The following is a 24,683-nucleotide window of genomic DNA, read 5'->3' as shown; positions in this document are numbered from 1 at the left end:
GTCTATCTTTCTTTCTTTCTTTTTCTTTCTTTCTTTCTTTCTTTCTTTCTTTCTTTCTTTCTTTCTTTCTTTCTTTCTTTCTTTCTTTCTTTCTCCCTCTCTCTCTCTCTCTCTCTCTCTCTCTCTCTTTCTCTCTTTCTTTCTTTCTTTCTTTGGCTGTGCCAGGTCTTTGTTGCAGCAGGCAGTCTCCTTAGTTGTGGCATGTGAACTCTTAGTTGCGGCATGCATGTGGGATCTGGTTCCCTGACCAGGATCAAACCCCGGCCCCCTGTGTTGGGAGCCTGGAGTCTTAACTACTGCACCACCAGGGACGTCCCAGAGCCATATTTTCCTTAAGACCTATGTGAATCATTCTGAGTGCCATAAAAGTAAGAAGTATCAGTCACTGAAGTTTAGGGTATGTAAGAAGAATATTTAAGTAAGAATCCTAATAATAATCAAAATACTTTTAGAAAAAAACATGACAGCATCTATCCAATAGCAGCTTGTCAATGATTAAGATGCCTGTAAAGTACTTGGATCTTCTTTGAAGAAAAGCAGCTGATAAGTACAAAACACCAACCGCATTTCAGTCTGCATTTTGAGCCAATCACGTTAGAGTTAGGAAAGCAAATCCCAGGGCATCATATTTCATAGGCCATGCCTTCATTCAAGGAGATTTACTGGTGCCCCAAGTGTGTTCCAGAACTAGAAATAATCTCTGCCCTTGACAATTTCTCACTCTAGTATGAAAGGCAAGCAAGAAAATAAACAATTAGAATGCAGCGTGCTCTCTATATATGAAGTTTTGTGACTGAGCTTACGTCAGTGGGGACACAGAGGAAACGCAGTGGTAAACTGACACGGCTGGTAAACTCAGGTGTGGTCAGCCCAGGGGAAAATGACATCTTTGTTCCTCTTACCTCTTCTGCTGTTCTTCCTGATATTGCTGCTTTATTTTAGCTTCATTTTCTATTGCTTCTTTTATCCTTTCCTCTAATTGCTTCTTCCCCAAAATACAAGTGTCTGTGAGACAGACTTTATGAGCATGTTCTAATTTCTGCTGCAGATCCAAAATCTTAAATGAAAAGAGTTTACAAATAAAACTTTAAGTGTGACCTATTTTCCAATTAGGGAAATACCATGTAAACAGCAAGCAGTAGTGCTAACATACAGATCTCATTTAAAGTAAAGAGTGTGACTAGATTTATTTTAATTTAAAAATTAAATTACTTAATTTTTGCAACATGTAATACATTCACATAATTGAGTGTGTGTGAATAAACTAAGCTACAGAGTGAAAAATCTCTTTCCCATCCTTATCCTGTCTTCCTTCCAGTCTTCCTCCACCAAATAGGAAATCACTGGTATTAATTTCTTATGTACTCTTCCAAAGATTTATTTATGTACATACAAATACTATTACATAGTTCTCCCTCATACACACATTTTTTACACACATGATGGTATATTACATACACTTACGCACCTTGCTTTTTTATAGCAATACACTTGGTGATTTTTCCACATTAAACATAATATATAGAATTGTCTTCTCTTTTACAGCTGCATACCGCTCCACTGTGAGGATATACCATAACTTATTTAACTAGCTCCCTACTGATGGATATTTAAATTGATTCCAATCTTTTGCTGTTCCAAACAATACCATTATAAACAATGTTTTTAGAATAACTTATGAGATGTGACTTTTGCTAGGGCAAAGGTTATCATTATTTGTTTGTTTAATAGATAATGCCAAACTGTCTCCATAGGCTTTAGATCAATTTACACCTCTAACAGAGACATGTGAGAGGGTCTGGTTTCTCCATGGTGTGGCTAAATTCATGAATAAGTATCTCAGAACAAAATAGAAGTCTCTTACAAACCAAGTACCTATTGGCATATTGCCTAGCACTGGTAGTGCATTCTTTAATGCTCTGGTAGAACTAAGAATAAGATTTATGAATTTGAAAGAGAGATATATGATTTTATTTTAGAATTTACGTTAGACTAAAAGTGTCATTAAAATTTTCTCATTAGATCTCCATTTAATTTGTTTACATATTTTTATAAACCCTATGTAACCTAATTTGTGACTAGTATGTAGTAGGTGTATAGTGTAATATGTAGATGTAGTATGTAATATTTACAAATATTTGTAAATATTTGTAGGTGTAGTATGTAATATTTATAAATATTTGTGACATTTACAAATATTAGTAAATATTTGTCAGATGTATAGTTCTCAGCAGGATTGCTGTTCTCCCTCTACTGCATTCTTGATGCAACAACAGATCCTTTACAATGGTCTGGCCCCACGTTCCCCACAGACGTTCAGTGGACGCCAGTGAATGGCAGTCCTCTTCTAAGAGAAGGGCTTTCTACATTAGCCCTAGGTCCCTGCAGAGCCCTCTCACCATAGGAGGGCTGAAGATGTAGAATGATTCAAGGGCAAAGGCAGTGTGTAGCCAGTTAGCTGAGGCCAGCTCAAGTTAAGCTGCCCCACTGAGTTCTGCCTAAGGCAAATGCTTTCTTAAAGATACCCAATCTTAATTCTGCAGTATTGCTTCATTGGCTTCTCTGTCAAGGGCAAATGACAAACTTTTCAACCCACCACCCAACTGAAAAAACAGAACATTTCCAATATGTTCGAAGTCTACGCTGTGACCCTCTTGGATCACTCCCCTTCCCTCCTCACCTGAGAAAACCAATATCTTGATTTTTGTGTTAATCATTTTCTTGCTTTTTCTTTTAATAATATATATTTCTACATGACTCAGTTCTTATTTTGTACTATTTTGACCATCATATCAATGGAATCATACTGTGTTTTTGCTGACTTGGTATTTATTCAATATTGTATTAACTACAGCAAGTACCTAGAGTTCATTTATTTTCACTGTTGTATGCTATTGTGTAAATATGCAAGCTATCTATTCCATCTCATGTCAGTGGACATCTGGGCTGTCTCCAGCTTTCTGCTGTTTGGAACAATGTTACTGTGAAAACGAGGATACTCCTGTATCCTGATATATAGGTGCAGGAGAATAGTTTCCCTAGTGTTTATGCCTAGTAGCACAAGTGCTGGGTTGTATGGTATATACATCTTTAACTTAACTAGATATTAATGCCAAACTGATTTCTGAACTGTTTATGCTAGTTTACTCTTCCAGCTGCAGTCAGAATATGCATTCCTGTTGTAAAGAATCCAATAACAATATTTAGTACTGTCTAAATTTAAAAATTTTGTTAATCTTTGTCAATTGGCCAATATATGCCAATTACTTTTTTTATGGAGTGATAACATACATATGATATAGTACACGTATCTTACGCACACGCAATGAAGTTTTACTTGTATAACCACCTCTTCCAGACCAAGATAAAGAATACTTCCAGCACCACAGAAGATTCTCTCATGTCCCCTTCCATTTAATACCTCCCATAAAGACACTATCCTATCACCATGGCTTAGTTTTGTCTATTCTTGAACCTCATATAAGTGAAACTTACATAGTGTGAACTCTTTTGTGCTGGCTTCTTTAGTTCAACATTGGGTTTCTGAGTTTAAGCCAGATTGCTATCATCTAATTTTGATGTTTGTTTTATATTTATGTGGTTTGATGAAATGATTTACTTTTTATGTGAGATTCAACTCTCAAACCCATAGATTGAAACGTGCACGCGTGACATAGTACTGCCACCTGGTGTTAGGCAATCTAAAATGCAGGGGCCATATTTCAAAATGATTCATTTCACAACACCCATCCCTCCAAAAGTTACAAAATAAAAATCGAATAAACAGGTAATCCAAATGAGAGGAGAGTAAGTCCTTTAAAATTTGAAAGTATAATACAAACATCCTTTGGTCTCGGTCAGTTCAAGTTCATGTTATAGCTTTAATGAAATTTACCTTTTTGAGTTCATGTAGTTTTAAACACACAAGATTTACTGGAACTGCAGGAGCAGGTGATGTCAAAAGAGGAAAGCAGGGGAGAGTGAAAAAAAACCCTAGAATCCTAATAAGTTTGCAACTATATCTATTTCTTAAAATCCTTAGGGAAACAGGATTTCAGTAGTAGAATCCAGTGCATGTTATTTATCAAGTGTGAGGATAATTACCTTTTCCTCTGCATCAGCAACTTTAGATTTCTCCTGAGCCAGCTTTTCCTGTAGGTTGTTCTGAGATTTAATGCTCTGAGCCTGTTTAAGTACTTCCAGTTCCAGTTCCTTGATTTTCTGCTGACAGTGCTTCCACTCAGCTGTGAGTGAAGAGCACATCTTTGTGCTGTCTAATAACTTCTGCTGGGCCTGCTTGAGTTCAATTTTGATCTAGAGGTGGGGAATAAATAAAAGTGACAAAAATAAGTGTGGAATGAATGTGAATGTGAGCCAGAACAAGCAGCTTTCAAGGAAGTGTAGTTCCCCCAAGAGCTGACAAATACTGATGTCACGTGGCTGATTACCTCTCTGGAGCTGCTCTCTGTTAGTAGGGTTTGCCAAAGTCTATCCAGCCAGGTGGCAGCTGGACAAAGGAATTTTCCTAAGAGTTTCTATACATGCATGGTCTAAAGAGTTTCCATCTTTTTTTTTTTTTTTTTTTTCAGTCTACTCCAAGCTGGCTTTCATTCCCACTACTCCAGAGTGCCCTTTGCCAGAGTTTCAGTCCAGTGGACAACTGACCTGTTAGTAGCAGTTACTCCATCCATCTCAGAATCTCCTCTCTTGGAGTCTGTGATACTAATCTTTCCTGGTTTTCACTTACCTCTGCCGTTTCTTCTTGGTTCTTTTGTAGACTATTACAGTGCACTCAACTTCTAAATATTACTGGACTATTCTAGGCCTTCCTAGAGAGTGAATCATTCTCTCTCTAGGTTCATTCCATGATTTAAAAATACCACTTTCATGCCAATACATGCCAAAATGGGACTCCTTGATTCTGTTCATATACCCAAAATCATTCTTCTCTCTGGTTTCCTGATTTCAGTTTACTGAATGCCACCATCCAAACTTTTGTTCCGGCCAGTGACCTGAGAGTTGTCCTTGAGTCTTCCTTTTCCATCGTGAGCCTATTCAGCACATGCTGTCACTCTACCTTTTGTCACAACACGTCTTGCATCAATCCATTTTCGTCACTTGTGTCACCGCCCTTGCTAGGTCATCATTGTCTCTATCCTGGGCCACAGCAATAGTGCTAGCCACGTCACTTCCATTTCACTCCCTTCTAATCTGTTCTCCACACTGCAGCCACAGGGTTCTTATAAGAACAGAAATTGAACTACTTGACCCCAACTCCTGCTTAAATCTTTCAGTGGCTTCTCCATCACTCTAGGAACATACCCCAGCAGCTTGCCTGGCCTGGGATGATCTGGCCTTTGCCAGATTAAAGTCATTTTGTCATTCCCCCGTCTTCCAGTGATCTCTTGTCACACTGGTTTCTATTTGGAGTTTATAATGAATAGAAGAAGAAACAAAGAAATCAAAGAAAAGAAGAAACTGAGAGTTATTGCCTTGGACTGGTTCAGGATTATGGAACTTAAGCTTATTATAAATAGAAAGAGTATATAGGTTTCATACTGTATTATCCACCTCCTCCATAGGCCAAGAAAGCTAAAGGCCTCTGAGACCTAAGAGCATTGGTCTTAGAGACGGTGCTCAGCAGGTTGGTAATGCCGGTAATAATGAAATAAGATGCCAACACTGGAGCAAACACAGTCATCGCCAATGGCGTGTGCATCTAGGGTGGCTTCTTCAGCTTCCAGTTGGGACATTTAAGCACCAGGAAGAAGATTCAGTACAGTGTCTCTGTGTTGGTGGTGGCAGAACCGCTCTCAGCCTGAAGCTCTGCAAGCCAATAGCATTTTCCTTAATATTCCCAACATAGAAGCATGCAAGATGGCCATAAATCATAGAAATAATAAATAGATTATGGCATTTACTTACAGTGGAATATTCTACTGCAATGAAAACAAATGAATAATGGCTATACACCACTTCATGGATGAATCTTCCAAACAAACCAGACCGTCAGAAGACAGAATCACGGTGTGTATACTGATCAATTATAAAATATTCAAAATCAGGCAAAACTGAACTATACTGTGTGGGATTCATATATATGTGGTGAAACTATAAAGTAAAGCAAGAGAGTAATTACTTAAATTAGTGGTTCCTGCTAAGATGGAAGGAAATGGGATTATGATGGGGAAGAGGTATGCAGGGGCTGCTGGTATGCTTTCTTGTCCTGGGTGGTGGTTACATGGGTAATCACTTTACAACAATCCGTTATACTGTATACTTATGTTTTGTGTACTTTCTGAGTGCTACATTGCACAATAAAAAGGTTTTAAAAGCAACAAATTAGTGTTCTGGTTTCTTAAAAGTATGCGTAACATTGGCCAGAGACCCAGAGTTCGATCATCTCTCAGTGGATTTTTAAAAGTAAGCTCTAAATTGGCAAAGCTGAGGTTCCAAAATGACTCCAAATTGAGGAGAGGATAATACAGAAAGATAACTCTACACAGGAAAGACAGAAATAGACCTGGGTTTAAATTCTGACTCCACAATTTGTTAGCTTTGCCACTTGAGCAGTTTTCTCACCTATAAATGTTGACCTTTCAGGGTTGGGAGGTTTATAAGAGATAAAGTGGACAAACTGTCACTATAAGGTGGTTGGCTATTGCATACGACTCTGTGTAAGTGCCTAGCCAAGGGACCAGCCAGGGAAGTCCCCTGTGGTTCATAAAATTTAGATAAATCTGTGGATGGCAGTTCTAAAACAAGCATGTTTGGGGGCTGTTCCCCTAACTTTCTGATGCACTCATGTCAGGAAGAACAACTCTGCTCTCATGATCTGCACTTTGGTGCAGGAGATATTTGATTCCAGCAATAATAATGAGTGCATCTATTAGAGCAAAATATGTCCAGAGCCAGAACTAGGGCAGTACCACCAGAGATTTGGTTCAGGTCATCGAAATTTAGCACGTGCTAAAAGTCCTAGGTAATGATTTCAAAAGACCGCATAACTTCAAAATTTTTCATATTTACAGGTTGACAGCACACACCACCCTTCAGCAGCAGAGAAACAACTGAGCTGTGTAGGGAGAAGTTAAAGAAGGGAGTTATCAGATATCTCACACTGTCTACCCATCTGGGGACTCAATCATGAACTATCAAGTTGAGGAATTTTCATTCCTTTATTCCCGGGGTCAGTTGAGCAGTTGAGATCCTTAAATGAAGGATATGCCCAGTGGAGTTACCTTAATGCTTTCTTCCTGAAGTAAGCTATTATGTTGCTTTAAGTCCAAGTTCTTTCCTCGCTCGTATCGAAGCTCTTTTTCTGCTGAGTTGCATAGAATCTGGAGTCGGTGCAAATTCTGGCGAAGTTGCTGTGGCTCCTCTTGCTGCTGGTATTTCAGTTTTCCTCCAGGTGATGGATACTAAAGCAAACATTTTACAAGGGAAACATGGACAATTTGAAAGGAGGTTGATAAAACATGGGTTCCAGCTGTCAGAATGTGATTATTCACATGTAAATGTTTTTGAAGTTAGTTTAACACTACAGCCAATTACTTACTTACATGTATGGCTAGTTGAACATGTTCACATAGTTTAATTCCTGTTATATTAGAGTGAAAATATTGAAGAAGTTATGTGAACAAAAGCAATTAAGCGTAGAAAATTACCCTTTTTATTTTTCATATCAATGAAGGGGAACAGAAGCGTGGGCAATTGTAGAGCAAAACATGCTTTAAACAGAGAGTTCAAAGAGTCAACATGTGAAGATATAGCGTGTGAATGTGTATGTGTGTGCGTGCGCACGCACACGCGTGAGTAGTGTCTGCTGGTAAAGGGGAAGAGAACATTTAGCAAGAGATATTAAATTCCCAGATTTTCTCATCACTTTTCTTTCACTTCCTGATGATTCTCCTTCAGTTACTCCTCAACAACACACTCTCCTGCCAGGTCTCTCAAGCACAATGAAACTCCCGTGACCAAAGGAGGAGTTATTTAGATTTTCTAAAAGTTAGGCACATACAGGCTTGCTGGGTAGATAAAGAATTCAACTATAACCAGTTCAATAGATACTATCTATTTCCTGAGTGCTGGTCCAGTGTGCTTCCTGTTCATGACTTTCTGAAAAGCCCACGTTATTATTCTAGTTTATTTTTCTTATAACAGAATTGCCACACTGATTTCCCCAAGTCCTGTTAGCCCTTCAGTTCCTGTCTTGGTTTAGTCAGAAAGGCAATCTAAATCCAAGTTGCTTGTCTTAGAGATGCAAGTGTCTAAGATCCCTAGTTAGCTTGCTATGGGTAATTGCACTGCTCCTCTAAACATGTTCAAGTGATATATATTCATTATTACAGAAGAATAACTAGCTGACATTCTGATTTTACCCAATAGTCTTGAAAGTTTGGTTTAATGTAAATGTAACCCCAAGACTCAGATCTATTTTAGGGGGGCTATTACATCAAAGTTTTGGAGCCTGCAAGCCTAAGGGCCAGTCACAGATAAATTCGCCAAGATAAGCTAAGACAGACACCCTGGGAGGGCTTGAAAATTAGCTTGACGTGAGAACTATATGCTTTCTTTGAGTTTCTCAGCAATGGAAGCAGATGACAAAACAGTTGAAAGGACAGGCTGTAAAGGAGACAGACCCAGGTTCCACTACAAAGTGTCATTCCACTACAAAGTGTCATTCCAGGCCAATTATTTAACCTCTCTAAAGCCTCAGTTTTCTCATCTAGTAAAGTGGCAAAAATAATATACCTGCCTGACTGTATTGCTTAATATATACAGAGTATTAAGTATAGTGCCTAGAGCATAGTAAAAAAAAATGCAAAACTGTATTTTAAACCTATAAAATTAAGATAATTAATGGCAGTTCCAATATGTTTTAAGAATAGTGGGAGTAATATTTAGAACTCAGCTATTGCAACCTCACCAGGAATACTATTGAACAGCAGAAATGAAGCCCCCAAAGGCCATCAGCAGCCACAAATGATTCACAAAATACATATGAACAATATAGCTCACACACGTACTCATAATAGAGGCTCTCAGTTTTTTTTCCTACATATTTGCCAATTATGAGCATTCTTTAAAGTTTGATGTCTGGGCTCAGCCTATAGTTACCTAAATTTGCACATCATAAGATTAATAAGACACAGCACACATGGAAAGCAGCAAAGTATCAGCACCATAATCTGACAACAGGAGTGAAGACTAAAAACTACACGCACACAAGAACTAAAAAGTAGAACAATCCACAGCTATTAGAAGGTCAAAGAGCCCTATACACAGAAAGAGGCTCTGAAATTGTACACCGCAGACAAAAATGTCTAAAATGGATTTTCTTCCTTGCTTGCTTAAAGAAGTAAATAAAATAGTGTGTGTGAGTGGTTTGGGAAACAAGAATCTCAAAACACAAATATTTTCTTTCTTTCCCATGAGGCCCACATCTACCTCATTTACTGTTGCATGTACCTTAACACAGGGCCTGGTACATCACAGATACTCAGTTAATGGGAATTCCCTGGCTGTCCAGTGGTTAGGACTCTGCACTTCCACTGTAGGGAGCACGGGTTTGATCCCTGGTCAGGGAACTAAGATCCTACATGCTGTGTGGCACAGCCAAAAAAAAAAAAAAAAAAAAAAAAAAAAAAAATCAATACTCAATAATTAATACTGGTTGAATAAATGAATAAGAAGAACTTACACTTTCTTCAATAATTCAGAGTCATTATTACAGGAAAAAATTACTGGCTAGGTGGTTATGTGGTATATACATCTGTTCTTTCACAAAATGTTTATTCTCCCAGATTTCCCACAGAATTTTTATATATTTAATGGTTTTTCACCCCCCTTCCCCCAAGTATTGAGAAATGATTCTTCAAATAATGGGAAGGGGTAAATTAGAAAAAATTAGTAAATTAACCAGGGTGTGACTTCTTATACTGTGAATTTCATTATTCTAAATTTTAATTAATTTACTTATTTGGCTGCATCTTGCTGTGTGCTGGCTTTCTCTAGTTGCAGTGAGCGGGGGCTACTCTTTGTTGTGGTACACAGGCTTCTCATTGCGCTGGCTTTTCTTGCTGTGGAGCACGGGCTCTAGGTGTGCAGGCTTCAGTAGCTGTAGCACGTGGGCTCAGTAGTTGTGGCTCGTGGGCTTTAAAGTGCAGGCTCAGTAGATGTGGTGCACTGGCTTAGTTGCTCCATGGCATGTGGGATCTTCCTGGACCAGGGCTCAAAACACGTGTCCCCTGCATTGGCAGGTGGATTCTTAACCACTGTACCACCAGGGAAGTCCAATTTCATTATTCTAAAAGTTCACTGATCATTTTAAGCTCATAAGCAAATCTTTTATCATCTTTGTGACCACAGTGTTCAGTCTCTGCCCAAGCCTCCTACACTGGCCCACTGCCCAATAAAGGGATTGTCTGGGATATATAAAGGCAACCTCTTTTTGAATATGTGATGTCATACTTCCTTTTGGTCTTCTAAACAAATCCAGTGACTTCCTTCTCATTCAAATGTGTCTGAATCTCCTTTCAGGTATGTGTTTTTCTTGTTTACTATGACTTGCCTAGTTTTCGCTCTATATCCAAATCTCTTTTCAAATATAGTTTTGACCTCTTTTACTAATACTCTTCCTTGTTTTCTAAATGTATACTTAAATCACTTCTCAAATGTATATTATCAGTCTTTTGAAAGTGGTTTACTTATGAGTGCAAAGCCTCCTTCTGTGGATCTCAAAATAATTTCTAGAAAGGTGTGTATAGGGAAACTTTGATTTGTGCAAGAGGGAACCAGTAAAACTGAGGTAACAGAACTGAGGTGCATTCACTCCTTTTATTTCTCCTGCAGGCAGATCTCTTGTAAATAGCAATAGCCACATTTAAAACAATTCCAAGTTGTGACCTTTTCCCCACCGAAACAACGTATTTCGTATATCGAGGCTAGGTACCAGAAACAGAAAATGTGGCACAAATCCTGCTATTTCCTGTCCCACGTGCCCAGGGCAGACACTGACAATCAGTCAGCATTCCTTCCTGCTGAGCCTAGGTGGAGCCTAAGAACGCTTTATAATAAAGCACATCAACTGATGGGATTAGCTGAGATTTTGGTTGCGACTTTATTAACATTCAGGCCATGGTTATGATATCGCTGGACAAATATACATGAATAGTGATATAAAAACTAAGCCTCCATCCACAGCTGATCAGATGAAATGCAGCCAGTCAGGCCACGTGGTTATAACACCTACCTGGGCGCTACTGTCATCTGAGCTATCCCCAGAGCTCTGAGACTGAAGGAGGCTCTGATTCATACGGCTCAGCTCTTCCCTGAGCCTCACGACTTCCTCAGGCTTCAAGGTCAACTGCTGTTCTTCACCTTTCATATCCTGGTTCTGCTGTGAGTCCTCCTCCTGTCCCTCTCTTGGAAAAGTGTCCTCCTTTACTGCCTCCTCTGGAATTTCCTTCTGTTTACTTTCTCCTAATTCGGGACTTAGCACAAGTATAATAATAAAAGACTATCAAAATGCTCATTATAGTAGCAGAATATGGAGGGAAAATATCTATCAGTAAAGAAAGTGCTGTGAGCAAGATTTTCAACTTGAATTCTATAGCAGAGCAGTTATCTTATTCTTGGAAATAAACTTTAAAAACAAACGAGTCATATCTTTTTTACTCATATTCAGGGAAATGACCCATGATAGATTTTTGGCTACAGGTATAAACAAACAACCAGTTTAAGTGAGTTTTTCACTTTTTCAACTTTTATTTTGGCATTGGAGAGATACAGCTTAAAAACGTTTTTTAAAAAATCACTCAATAAGCACCTGGCACTTTGGCAGGCACTAGGGCTACAGCAGGACATAATCCCTGCCCCTAAGGGGCTTACAATTGAGTGAGAAATAAGGATAAGTTAGCAAGTGATTATATTAAGCTAGCAGTAAGTAATCTGAGGCCTGATGGATGAGTAGGCATAAGCTAGGCAAATGTAAAGGCAGGGATCTGTGCATACTTGCTTGTGTATATCTATGTTGAGGGGAGGTGCTGGATGACTTAATAAAGAAGATAGGTAAAAGCCCAGAGGCAAAAGAGAGAGTATGCTTTAGTAAGATCATTTGGAATCTGTGTGGCAGGGAAACCAGTTGAGAGCTTGTTGTGATCTGCGTACTAAACAACAGTGACTAGAATAGGATGGTGGGATGGAGAGCAGGAATGGATTCTAGAGATATTTAGAAGACAGTATTGATAAGACTTGTCATTTATTGGATGTGGCAGGTGAGGGAGAAAAAGGAATAATGAGTGACACCTGGATTTCTGACTGGAGCAAATGGGCAAGTGGATGGTAGCCCAAGAAGGGGGAATGTAGATATAGACTGGAGAGAGGCCTGGGGTGAAGATACAGATACAGAGGAATGTGAGCAGAAACCTTGGGACTGGATAAGGTGAGCCAGGGAGAAGGGGGAAAGTAAGAGGAGGAGGATCATTCTGGACAGAAGCCTAAAGACTTGTGATGAACAAGCGGAGGAAAGGGGCCTGAAGAGGAGGCTCAGAAGCCAAAGAGGGAGGAGGAAAACCAAAAGGCTATGAGCCATAGCGGCTGGGGGTGTGGGGGTGGGGGGACGTACCTTCCATGGTTAGAGAGGATGAATGAAAAGTAGAGTGAACACAAACATGCCCATTTTATTTTTATTCCCTTAACCTTAAATTTGTTTCAGGTACCTTGGGGCCTAGCACAGGATGCTTCACAGATTATAGTTGGTGCTCAAACTCTTCAAGAAGGCAGCTTGGCAATACAGACCAAGAGCCATAAAAGCGTTCAGATCTTTTAACTGAATAATTGCATACCAATGAATTTACTGCAATAAGATAACTGACAAGAAGAAAAAAGCTGAATGTATAATAGTGCTCATGACTATGGTATTTAGAATAGTGATTAAATGGAGACACAGAAATGGCAAAGAGGGTTAAAGATAAACCAACTTGAGAGTGGTATGAAGACTATACGTCAACATCAAATACTTATTAAAGTAAAATGGCGGAATAATAAATAATATATCTGTATGTATATGTGTATAAATATAATACCTACTATGGTAAATGTAAATACAGAAAAAACTGGAAAGGAACACAGGAAAAATAGTGTCTATGGAGTCTTTTTTCCCCCTTTAAAAATTCCTTTAACACTGTATAAAAAAGAACGAAATATTTTAATTTGAACTTAGCAGTTTTTTAGAGGTAATATATTCAAATGATTAAAAACACGAGATAAAGAGTAAATTGCTTTAAAAATAAATTTCTGATAAAATAACGATTCTTTCCATCCTCTGTAAACTCTTTTCCTTTTCCTACTCCCAATGGAAGCTAGATACACTTGAAGACTGAGAAAAGGCAAACATATATCTATCATTATTTTTTTAATGGAAAAACTGACTTCTGCATTCAGGAAGATAATAAAGTAGACATACATTTCCCTATTTCTCCCATCAAGTACAACTAAACCCCCTGGACATTATATATAAAACAAACGTAAGGAGACTCTGAAAGGTAGAAAGTCAAATCAGCTAGGTAACTCAGGACCTGAAGAATAGCATGGCTATGAGTTTCCTGGGTTTTCCTGTAGCCTCATATTCCTAGACTTAGAGCTGAAGAAGCTGGCAACCCAGACAATACCAAGAAGCATGGACAGAAGGCTTTTTGCTCTGTACAGAGGCCAGGAAAGGGACAGCAAAGCAAGAAGGAAAACTGTGGACATTACCCACTTTATTCCAGCCAAACGCCATAGAAAAAACTGGCTCTACCCTACTCATGACAGCAAAGGTCAAGCGGGAGCCCATACTTCCAGCTTCACCAGGTATAATGAGGCACCTCAATTTCCCTGCTGGGGACAGTGACAGAGCCAGTGGGGAGGAGGGACTTTCACCCCTGCCAGGCAGTACCAGACATGGGGAGTCTGGATTTCCACCCCTACCTGGCAGTAAGGAGGTACCTTTCTCTTTACTGGGGTAGTTTCAGAGGAGGTCTAGTAGAGAGTCAAGGCTTTCACTACTGCCCTGCTCATGATATCATGGAGGCCAGGTAGAGAGCAGTAACAAGGCATCTCTCACCATCACAGTCAGAGCAGTACAAGCAGAGGCTTAGTGGGGAGCAGGAACTCCCGCCATGACCAGAAGTAATGAGGAGCCTCTCTTTCCTTGGGTGTCTATGGAGGCTGACTGGGGAATCTGGACCTGTACGCCAATCTGGGGTAGACAGTATTCCCCTCCACGTCCCCTGCCAGAGTGGCATCAGAAGAAGCCAGCTAAATAGAAGGTTAAAACATGATCTAGAGTTTCATAACATAATACCCCAAATATTCATATTTTGATCTAAAATTACTCATCATACCAAGAACCAGCAATCTCAACTTGAATGAGAAAAGGCAAAAATAGATGACAAAACCAAGGTGACAGAATTATTTAACAAATATTTAAAATCAGACATTATAAAATTAACTCAATGTGCAATTACGAACACATTTGAAACAAACGAAAAAATAGAAAGTCTCAGAAAAGAACTAGAAAGTCTCAGCAAAGAAATAGAAGATATAAGAAAGAACCAAATAGAAATTTTAGAATTGAAAAATACAATAACCAGGGACATCCCTGGTGGCACAGTGGTTAAGAATCTGCCTGCCAATGCAGGGGACACGGGTTCCATCCCTGCCCCAGGAAGATCCCAATGCCATGGAGCAACTAAGCCCACGCGCCACAACTATTGAGCCTGCGCTCTAGAGCCCGTGAGCCACAACTATTGAGCCCATGTGCTACAACTACTGAAGCCCATGCACCTAGAGCCCATGCTCCAAAACAAGAGAAGCCACCGCAATGAGGAGCCCGTGCACCACAATGAAGAGTAGCCCTTGCTTGCTGCAACTAGAGAAAGCCCATGTGCAGCAATGAAGACCCAACACAGCCAATAAAAATAAATAAATAAGTAAATTTATTTAAAAAAAAAAGAAAAATACAATAACCAGAATTCAAAAACTCAGTGGATAGAATCTACAGCAGAATGGAGGGGACAGAGAAAAGAATCAGCGAGCCTGAAGACAGACCAAAAGGAATTATCCAATCTGAAAAACAGAGAAAACAGACTGGAGAAAAAGGAAAAACAAACAAACAAACAAACAAACAAATAGTGCCTCTGGGAACTGTGGGACTATAACAAAAGATCTAATGCTTTTGTTATTGGATCCTGGAAGGAAAGGAGACTAGGCAGGACTGGAAAAGTACATGAAGAAATCATGACTACAACCTTCCCGAAAGACATAAACAGATAGATTCAAGAAGCTGAGTGAGCTCCAAACAGGATAAACCTAAAGAATACCATACCAAAACACATCATAGTCAAATCTCTGAAAACTAAAGACAAATAAAAAAAATCTTAAAAGCAACAAGAGAGAAACACTACCTTACCTATAGGAAAAAACAATTCAAATGACAGCAGACTTATCATCAGAAACTATAGAGATCAGAATGAAGTGGCATAACATTTTTCAAATGCTGAAGGAAAAGAACTGTCAACCCAGAGTCCTATACCCAGTGAAAATATTCTTCAGGAGTGAAAAGGAAATCAAGACATTCTCAGATGAAGAAAAATCAAGAGAATTTGCCACTAGCATAACAACTCTAAAAGAATGGCTAAAGGAAATTCTCTATACACATAGGAAATGATAAAAGAAGGCATATTGGAACATCAGGAAGAAAGGAAGTATAGAAAGAGTAAAAATCTGGATAAATACATTTTCCTTCTTTTGAGTTTCCTAAATTCTGTATGATGGTTGAAGCAAAAATTATAGTACTGTTTGATGTGGTTCTAAATGTGTAGAGAAAAATTTTAAGACAATTGTATTATAAATAGAGGAGGGTAAAGGGACATAAAGGGAGGTAAGGTTTCTACATTTCATTCAAACTGGTAAAATGTGTGTGTGGTGTGTGTGTGTTTGTATAAAAATTAATACCTAGAGCAACCACTATAAAGCTATAAAAAGAAGCACACTCAAAAACATTACAGAAAAATCAAAATGAAATTATTAGAAGTGTTCAAACAACCCACAGGAAGGCATAAAACAGAAAACAGATGCAAATAACAGAGAGAACAAAGAGCAAACCAAAAATGAAAAAAATAGCAAACAAATTCTAATATACCAATAATTACATTAATGGTAATTTGGCCTAAACACACCAATTAAAAGATAGAGATTGGCAGAGTGGATTAAAAAACAAGTTCTAACTATATGCTGTTTACAAAAAATCATTTCAAATGTAGTAATATTAGCAGGTTGAAGGCAAAAGGAAGAAAAAGATATATCACGCAAATATTAATAAGAAGAAAGCAAGAGAATCTGTATCAATACAAGATAAAGTAGACTTCAGAAATAAGAAAATTAAAAGAAAGGGAAAAAGAGAGACATTATGTAATGATAAAAGGGTCAATTCACCAAGAAGACATAGCAATCCTAAACGTGTATGCACCAAACAACAGAACTGCAAACTATTTGGAGTAAAAACTGAATAACTGACAAGAGAAAAAGATAAATCCACAATTATAGTTGGAGACTTCAGCAACCCTCTCTCAAAAATTGATAGAACAACTGGGTAGAAAATAGGCTATATCAGTTGATACTGAAAAAGCATTTGATAAAATGTAACACTCATGATAAAACCACAGAAAAACAGAAATGGAGAGAAATGTCTTCAATTTGACAAAAACCCAACAGCTAACATTATATTAATGGTGAAAACTGAAAGCCTTCCTGATAAGACTGGAGACAAGACAGAGATGTTCACATTCATTACATATTGCTGGAAGTTCTAGCTAGTGCAATTAGGCAAAAAAGGAAATAAAAGGCACACAGCTTGGAAAAGATTAAGTAATCTGAAATATCATGATTTTCAGATGATATGATTGTTCATGTAGAAAATCCCAAGGAATCTTTTCCCCCCTAAGGAATCTTTCTTTATTATTATTTTTAAATTTTTATTTATTTATTTATTTTTAAATCCTACGGGCTTCTTGGTGGTGCAGTGGTTAAGAATCTGCCTGTCAATGCAGGGGACACAGGTTCGATCCCTGGGCCGGGAAGATCCCACATGCCAAGGAGCAACAAAGCCCATGTGCCACAGCTACTGAGCCTGCACTCTAGAGCTCATGAGCCACAACTACTGAGCCCACACACCACAACTACTGAAGCCCACACACATAGAGCCCATGCTCCACAATAAGAAAAGCCACTGTAATGAGAAGCCAGTGCACCACTACGAAGAGTAGCCCCCGCTTGCCACAACTAGAGGAAGCCCATGCGCAGCAACAAAGACCCAATGCAGCCAAAATTAAATAAATAATAAATCTTAAAAAAAAAAAAAGCCTAGAACAAATAAGCAAGTTCAGAAAGGTCACAGGATGCAAGATAAGTAACTGTATTTCTGTATATTAGCAATGAACACATAGACACCGAAATTTAAAATACAATACCATTTATAAATGCTCAGAAACGTGAAATACTTAGGTGTATATCAACAAAACATGTAGAGGTCTTGTTTGTTGAAAACTATAATATGCTGGTGAAAGAAATAAAAGAATATCTAAATAAATATAGGACATACTGTGTCTATGGGTTGGAGGACTCTACATAGGAAAGATGTCAATTCTCCCTAAGTTTATATACAAATTTAAAACAATTTGTATCAAAGTTCCAGCAAGATTTTTTGTAGCTACAGACAAGATTATTCTAGCATTATATGAAAAGGCAAAGGAACTAGATAGCTAAACAGTTTGAAAAAGAATAAAGTGGAATCAGTCTATCCAATTTCACAACTGATCATACAGCTATAGCAATTAAGACTGTATGATATTAGTGGACAGACACATAGATCAATGGAATAGAATTAGAGAATTCAGAAGTAGAAGCTCACAATGCCTAACTCATTTTTGTCAAAGATGCGAAAGAAATTCAATGGAAGAAAGACAGTCTTTTAAAGAAATGATGCTAAAGCAATTGAACATCTATAGGAAAAAAAGAGAATCCTATCTCAGTCTCTTACTCATACAAAAATTAACTCAAAATAGATCATGGGCTTAAAGGCAAAACTATGAAACATATGAAACATAGGAGAAAATATTCAAGATTTAAGGGTAAGCAACAAATTCTTAGATTTAACATCAAAAGTACGATCCATAAAAGGAAAAACTGATAATCTCATCAAAATTAAATTTTTTTGCTCTGAGAAAACCTTGTTAAGAGGATGAAAAGCTATAGACTGGGAAAAATATTTGCAAGTCACGTAGCTGACAAAGGACTAGTATCTAGAATTATAAAGAACTCTCAAAATTTAACATTAAAATAAAGTTCAATTAGAAAATAGGCAAAAGATATTAAAAGTGATAACACCAAATGCTAGTGAGGATACAGAGAAACTGGATCACTCATACACTGCTAGTGGGTATGTAAAATGATAGTCACTCTGGAAAACAGTTTGGTAATTTCTTAAAAAAAAAAAAGCAAAACTAAACTAAAACTAAGTATGCAAGTACCAGGTTACCCAAAATTGCACTCCTGGGGATTTATCACAGAGAAATGAATAATTATGTTCACATAAAACTTGACTATTTACAGCACCTTTATTCATAATAGCCAGAACTGGAAATAACCTAGGTAGCCTTCAATGGATGAATGCTTAAAAAAAAACCTGTGATATATCCATACCATGTAATACTACTAAGCAATGAAAAGTATCCAACTATTGATACTCACAATAACCTAGATGAATCTCCAGAGAATTGTTAAGTGAAAAAAGTCAACCCTAAAATGTTACTTATTGTATGGTTACATTTATATAACATCCTTGAAATGAAAAACTTATCAAAATGGAGAATAGACTTGTTAGAATTAGAACAGGGCCAGGGGTTAAGGAAGGGGTGAATTGGGAGGGAAGTGGGGGTGGCTATAAAAGGACAACATGGGGGATCCTTGTGGTGATGGAAACGGTTCTGTATTTTGACTGTATTCATGTCAATATCCAGGTTATGATACTGTATTACAGTTTTACACGAGGTTACCATTGGGGGAAACTGGTAAAGGATACATGGGATCTCTTATGTTTTATAACTGCATGTGAATCTACAATTATCTCAAAAATAAAAAGTTTACTTTAAAAAGTGAAAAATCTATAAACTGATCATTTAAGTTTAATATCTGTGAGGGTGCTTGATTTGTCAGTTAGAGGGGTGAGTTACTTTATAAAGAGTAAATTCAGCCAGACCTAATATAATGTCCTCCTATAATTGCATAGTGGCCATGTAGTCACAGGAGAAGAGAAGTAGCCTTCATTATGTTTCTATAGTTTAAAGTTTAAATGGTCCTCCTCTTCGGTGGGTCCATGAGATGTACCTGTAAACCCATGTTTAGAGCAGGGCAGTCAGTGAGTCTTCTCTGACTTGGAGGGCATGATGAGCAGGGCTCCCCAGGGGATAATCCTGAGCTAACGCCATTTTACGTCTTTATGAACGGTCTGGATAAATGAACTGCATTCACATGAATTAGTTAATTAAGGAGAATTAGCAATACCTTAGAATGTAGGAATTTAATTTAAAGTGATCTTAATATATTAGGGCAAGATTTGTTAAAATAAATGCTCTCCAAAAAGAATAGGCTTTATCCTTTCAAAAGGTATGAGAAAATGTGACTTAGAAACCAAAGGCAAACTGAACAAATTTTTAAAAGTAATACATACTACTATGCATTACTTTATTATTAATTTTATATGATGATGATGATAATGTAAAAGTTGCATGAGCAAAAGTAGACTCCAGCCAAAAGTAACCTGGAATTGAGAACACGCCCTGCAGTCAGCACACCTGCACCTTAGGGACTAGAGAACCCACGACTGTCAAATTTCTCCTCCTCTCTAACATAGCTCTTCATCTTTATTTACCGAGTTCTGACTGAAAATCGCCCCCTCTGTTATTTTTATATCATTCCGTAATTTTGTAATTGTCTCCAGTCTTCAGCTGGTAGGAGGTGCCTAGGCAGCCTCCTTATCCTGTTCCTTTTCTAGTAGCCCAGATACATAGCAGTCTCGGTACAGAGATTCAAGAAAGAGACTATAATAGCAGAAGCTATGGGTTCTAGTCCTGGATCTTCCACCTACTATTTATGCAATGTTTGGCTAGGCGAAAATCTCTCAGAGTCTCAGTCTCTTCATTTGCAAAATGGCCTTGCCTTTCTCATAAGATTGCTGGGATCTTATGAAGTAAAATGTGAAAGTATTTTGAAAACCTACAAGGACAACGTACAATTAAAACTAAAGCCTAGTAGAACAGAAGAGTGGCTAGTGATAGAACTGTTTTCAGAGAGGAAGGAAAAGAAAACGTTAATTAATCAAATATTTATTGAATATCACTTATATGCCAAGCACTGTTCTATGTTCTACATATAGAGATGGAATATGAGGACAAATAATAAACAAGTAAACAAGATAAGTACAGATGATGGTAAGTCACAAACAAGGTGACATGCTAGAGCAGGAGGTAGGATTTTCCCTAACACGGCAGTTACTGATCGTCTCTCTGGAAAGGTACGAAGAAATTAGCCACATGGGATAGGGAGGATGGAAGGGAGGCTCAAGACAGAGGGGATGTGGGGATATATGTATAAATACAGCTGATTCACTTTGTTTTACAGTGGAAACTAGCACAACAGTGTAAAGCAATTATACTCCAGTAAAGATCTGGAAAAACAATAATGAAAAAAAAAAGAAAAAAGAAATTAGCCACATGGAAAGCTGGGGGAGAAGCATTTTGGGCAGGGGGAGCTTTCCAGTACAAAGTTCCTGAAGAAGGAAAGTGCTTGAAGTGTTATTTTATGAATAAGACAGAGCATGGTAAAATGATGAAATTGGAGAGGCAGGCAGAGACCATGTCACAGAGGCCTTAGAGGTCATGGTAAATGTTTAGATTTTAAGTGCAATGAGAAGCCACTGAGAGGTTTTTAAGAGAGGAAGTAATATTATTCAATTTGCATTCTTAAAAGACCACTTTGGCTGCTCCATAGAGAATGGCCTGGGAAAGAGGTATAGAAGCAGGGAAGCCAGTTAGGAAGATACTGTGATAGTTGTAGTGCATGATACCAGTGTCATGGAGTAGGGTGGTGGCAGTGGAGATACAGATAGAAATAGACAGAGTAAACATTTTACATTTTCATGGTAGAACTGACAGGAGTTGTTGACGGGTTAGAAGTGGGAAGGAACCAGTGGTGACACCTAGGTTTTGGCTTAATCAACTGTGTGAATGGAGGGGCTATTCACGAAATGGATTGGGCTTGAGGAAGGAATAGTTTGGAGGAAAAGGAAAAATGCACGTTTGTGAAATGGATACAAACTCGCTGTCAAATTGAACTGGAAACAGAAATCAACTTGAACATTTATCAAATAATTCTTGATAAAGATAGTAAGGATGCAATGAGATGGTAAATAAGAGTGTGTTAGAAAAAATAAAGCTCCTTAGGCATTAAGGTCAAAGGGAAGCTACCAGCTGTTCTGGCCCAAGCGTCCTAATAAAGCAAACCCAGGCTGAGATCCGCGAGGCTCTGTAAGTTTGGGGTTGCCACTGGAAGTCCAGCTCTGGCATCAGTCTCAAGTACATAGTGGGAATAGTGGGGAAATTCCATTCATTCAAATATTTTTCAGTACCTCCTATGCGTCAGGCATTATTCTAGACACTGGACACAGTCCAGAACAAGACAGACTGGGCTTTATTCTCCTTCCCATCCCACCCCCATGTTATGCATATACTGAGACTAAGTCTCAAGCAATTTTTTAACTGCATAAAGCTCTTGTTCATAACAACTGACATGGAAACCAAGTGTTCCAGCACCTTCTTGCCTTTGGGATATCTGTGACTATATCCTTTCCAAAGAAGATAAAGTAGTAACTTCTCCTGACTCAGGAGACTTGGCACCTCACCCAGTCCTGCCAATAACTTGCTAAGCACATGACTGTGAGTGAAAGGGTCATTTCTGTTCTCTTGGTCTGAGATCTATTCTGTGGAAAGAGAAGATTTAGCTAAATAAAGTGGTTCTCAAACTTATTTCAGCTGTGGACCCTTTCTCAAAGTAAAATCTTACATAGAACTCCACATATGAAACACTAATAGTGGATCTTCGGCTGAAATGGGAGCAGAAGGCTCACAGTCCCACTTATCAGTCTCCCCTCATCTCCCAAGGTAGTTTCTGAGACCCTCTGCCCCAGAGAGCTGCTAAAGTTTGGAAGGTAGAAGTTTGAAAACCTCTAGGTCAGAAGATCTCTTGCAGGTCCCTCCTGTTCTAAGATTCCATTTCTCTATAACAAAAGCACTATAAACAACAGAAAAACAAGACACGGTCCATTACCTTAATGGAGCTTAAAATTTAGTAGAGGAGATGTACTACAAGAATCAAGCAATTTGGCTTACTGAGCAGCTTCTACGTGCACAGGACCATGCTAGGTGTGCCATGACACAACCTACTGCTCTTCATTCGAAGATTTCAGCTCATGGCTTTCTGGCATCTTCTTCAACCTAAGTCCTGGCATTATCCTGGAAGATTCCAATGTCCATATAGATCACCCACCAATGCCTTGACATCTCACTTCCTCAGCCTCATCTCCAATTACTTTGTCATCTCTCCCACTTTGCCAACTACTTGCACAACCACACTATGGATTATATCATCAATAACTGTTTCACTCTTGCAATACTAAAATTAGACATCTGGATTCCATCTTTTCCTTTTTACAGAATTTGTTCTCAGTGCAGTCATAAGCACCTGAGGTTCCTCGTCCAGCTCCCTTTACTTGCTTCTTTATCCAATGCAGAGTCTAGAGAGGTCATTATTTTAATCACTGTCCAAATAAAATATTCAACTCTCTTGCTCCCATTGTCCTTCTACTCCACTCATGTGGCAAAACCTCAACCCTGGGTAAATTCAACTGTCTTCTCATGTCTATACTAAATGTTGCTAAACATAAACTCCGGGTCTCTGGCCTTGATTAGGCCCTCCACACTGCCTGCTCTCCCCAGACAGCTTTCTTTTCCATTCTCCACAATGATTATTTCAAACTTTTACACTCTCTTGCAAACTCTGATAGTTCTATTCCTAACTTTCAACAGATGACTTTGCTTCCTGCTTCACAGAGGACACAAACACCATTGAACAAGTCCTTTGACTTCCTCCCAAGTTAAAAACCCATTTGGATCTCTGTCCATCCTCCCTTTCTTCCTCCTGATACAATGGACGAGGTGGCCTACCTCCTAAGGCTAGCCGTCTTCTGCTTTTCTGAGTCCTAAAACTGCCCATCTGGGGACTCTTTCCCACCAGTATTTATATTGCTTGTTTTTTGTTTTTGTTTTTTTAATATTTATTTATGTATTGGCTGCACTGGGTCTTCGTTGCTGCATGCGGGCTTTGTTGTATGGCAGTGAGTGGGGGCTGCTATTCGTTGCGATGCGTGGCTTCTCATTGTGGCGGCTTCTCTTGTTGTGGGGCATAGGCTCTAGGCGCACGGGCTTCCGTAGTCGAGGCACATGGGCTCCACAGTTGTGGCTCATGGGCTCTAGAGTGCAGGCTCATTAGCTGTGGCACACGGGCTCAACTGCTCCTCGGCATGTGGGATCTTTCTGTACCAGGGATAGAACCCGTGTCCCTGGCATTGACAGGCAGATTCTTAACCACTGCGCCACCAGGGACGTCCCTCCCACCAGTATTTAAACATACACGAATTTCCTCTTAACTTGGCTCAATATTCTCGTCTCTTCTTCACAACCAAACTTTTTGGAAAGTGTTGTTGACACTCACCATTTTCACGTTCTTATCTCTCAACGCCCCCCCCAATTCACTCCCACTCACCGTCCCGTGGGATGGAATCTAGGAAGCAATCTCTTTCCTGCCCTTCAGTGTAACTACTCTTATTAAAGTCTCCAACCACCTTCTTGTTGCTAAATTCAGCAGTCACATTTTTAAGAACTTTTATTGAGATACAGTTGACATACAATAAACTGCATATATTTAAAGTGTACAATTTGATATTTTTTTTCTTATTAGTAATGTGTATATGGCAATCCCAATCTCCCAATTCATTCCCCCACCCCTCCCCGCTTTCCCCACTTGGTGTCCATGTTTGTTCTCCACATCTGTGTCTCTATTTCTGCCTTGCAAACCGGTTGATTTGTACCGTTTTTCTACATTCCACATATGTGTTAATACACAATATTTGTTTTTCTCTTTCTGACTCACTTCACTCTGTATGACAGTCTCTAGGTCCATCCACGTCTCTACAAATGCCCCAGTTTCATTCGTTTTTACAGCTGAGTAATATTCCATTGTATATATGCACCACAACTTTTTTATGCATTCATCTGTTGATGGACATTTAGGTTGCTTCCATGCCCTGGCTATTGTAAATAGTGCCAGCAGTCATTTTTTATCCCTTATTTTGTTTGACTCATTGGCAGTACATGACACTCTTGACTCCTTGTTTCTTCTTGAAATATTCCTTAGCCTGGCTTCTGTAACACACTCTCTCCTGACTTTTATTCTACTTCTCTGGCTGTTTTGTCCCAGTTTCCTGTTGAGAGCACTCCTTTTGTCCATATAGAGAGGTTTTCCTTAAG

The 24,683-nt window shown here is 38.7% G+C and overlaps 1 protein-coding gene across 2 annotated transcripts in view; it reads right to left on the bottom strand.

Moving 5' to 3' along the window:
• CCDC30 (coiled-coil domain containing 30) overlaps positions 1 to 24,683 on the bottom strand; it is a 125,659-nt gene that overhangs the window by 32,582 nt on the left and 68,394 nt on the right. For both annotated transcript variants that reach the window (XM_057707378.1, XM_057707387.1), the window contains 3 exons: positions 7,242 to 7,421; positions 4,105 to 4,314; positions 903 to 1,057 (listed from right to left, as the gene is read on the bottom strand). In XM_057707378.1, the coding sequence (XP_057563361.1) occupies positions 903 to 1,057; positions 4,105 to 4,314; positions 7,242 to 7,421 (545 nt within the window). The remainder of the gene's footprint in view (positions 1 to 902; positions 1,058 to 4,104; positions 4,315 to 7,241; positions 7,422 to 24,683) is intronic.

The sequence above is a fragment of the Hippopotamus amphibius genome, chromosome 1 (assembly GCF_030028045.1).
Source record: "Hippopotamus amphibius kiboko isolate mHipAmp2 chromosome 1, mHipAmp2.hap2, whole genome shotgun sequence".
In the NCBI taxonomy this organism is placed as follows: Eukaryota; Metazoa; Chordata; class Mammalia; order Artiodactyla; family Hippopotamidae; genus Hippopotamus; species Hippopotamus amphibius.
Note: the sequence above shows the minus strand (reverse complement) of the source record. Positions and strands in the feature narration are given on the sequence as shown.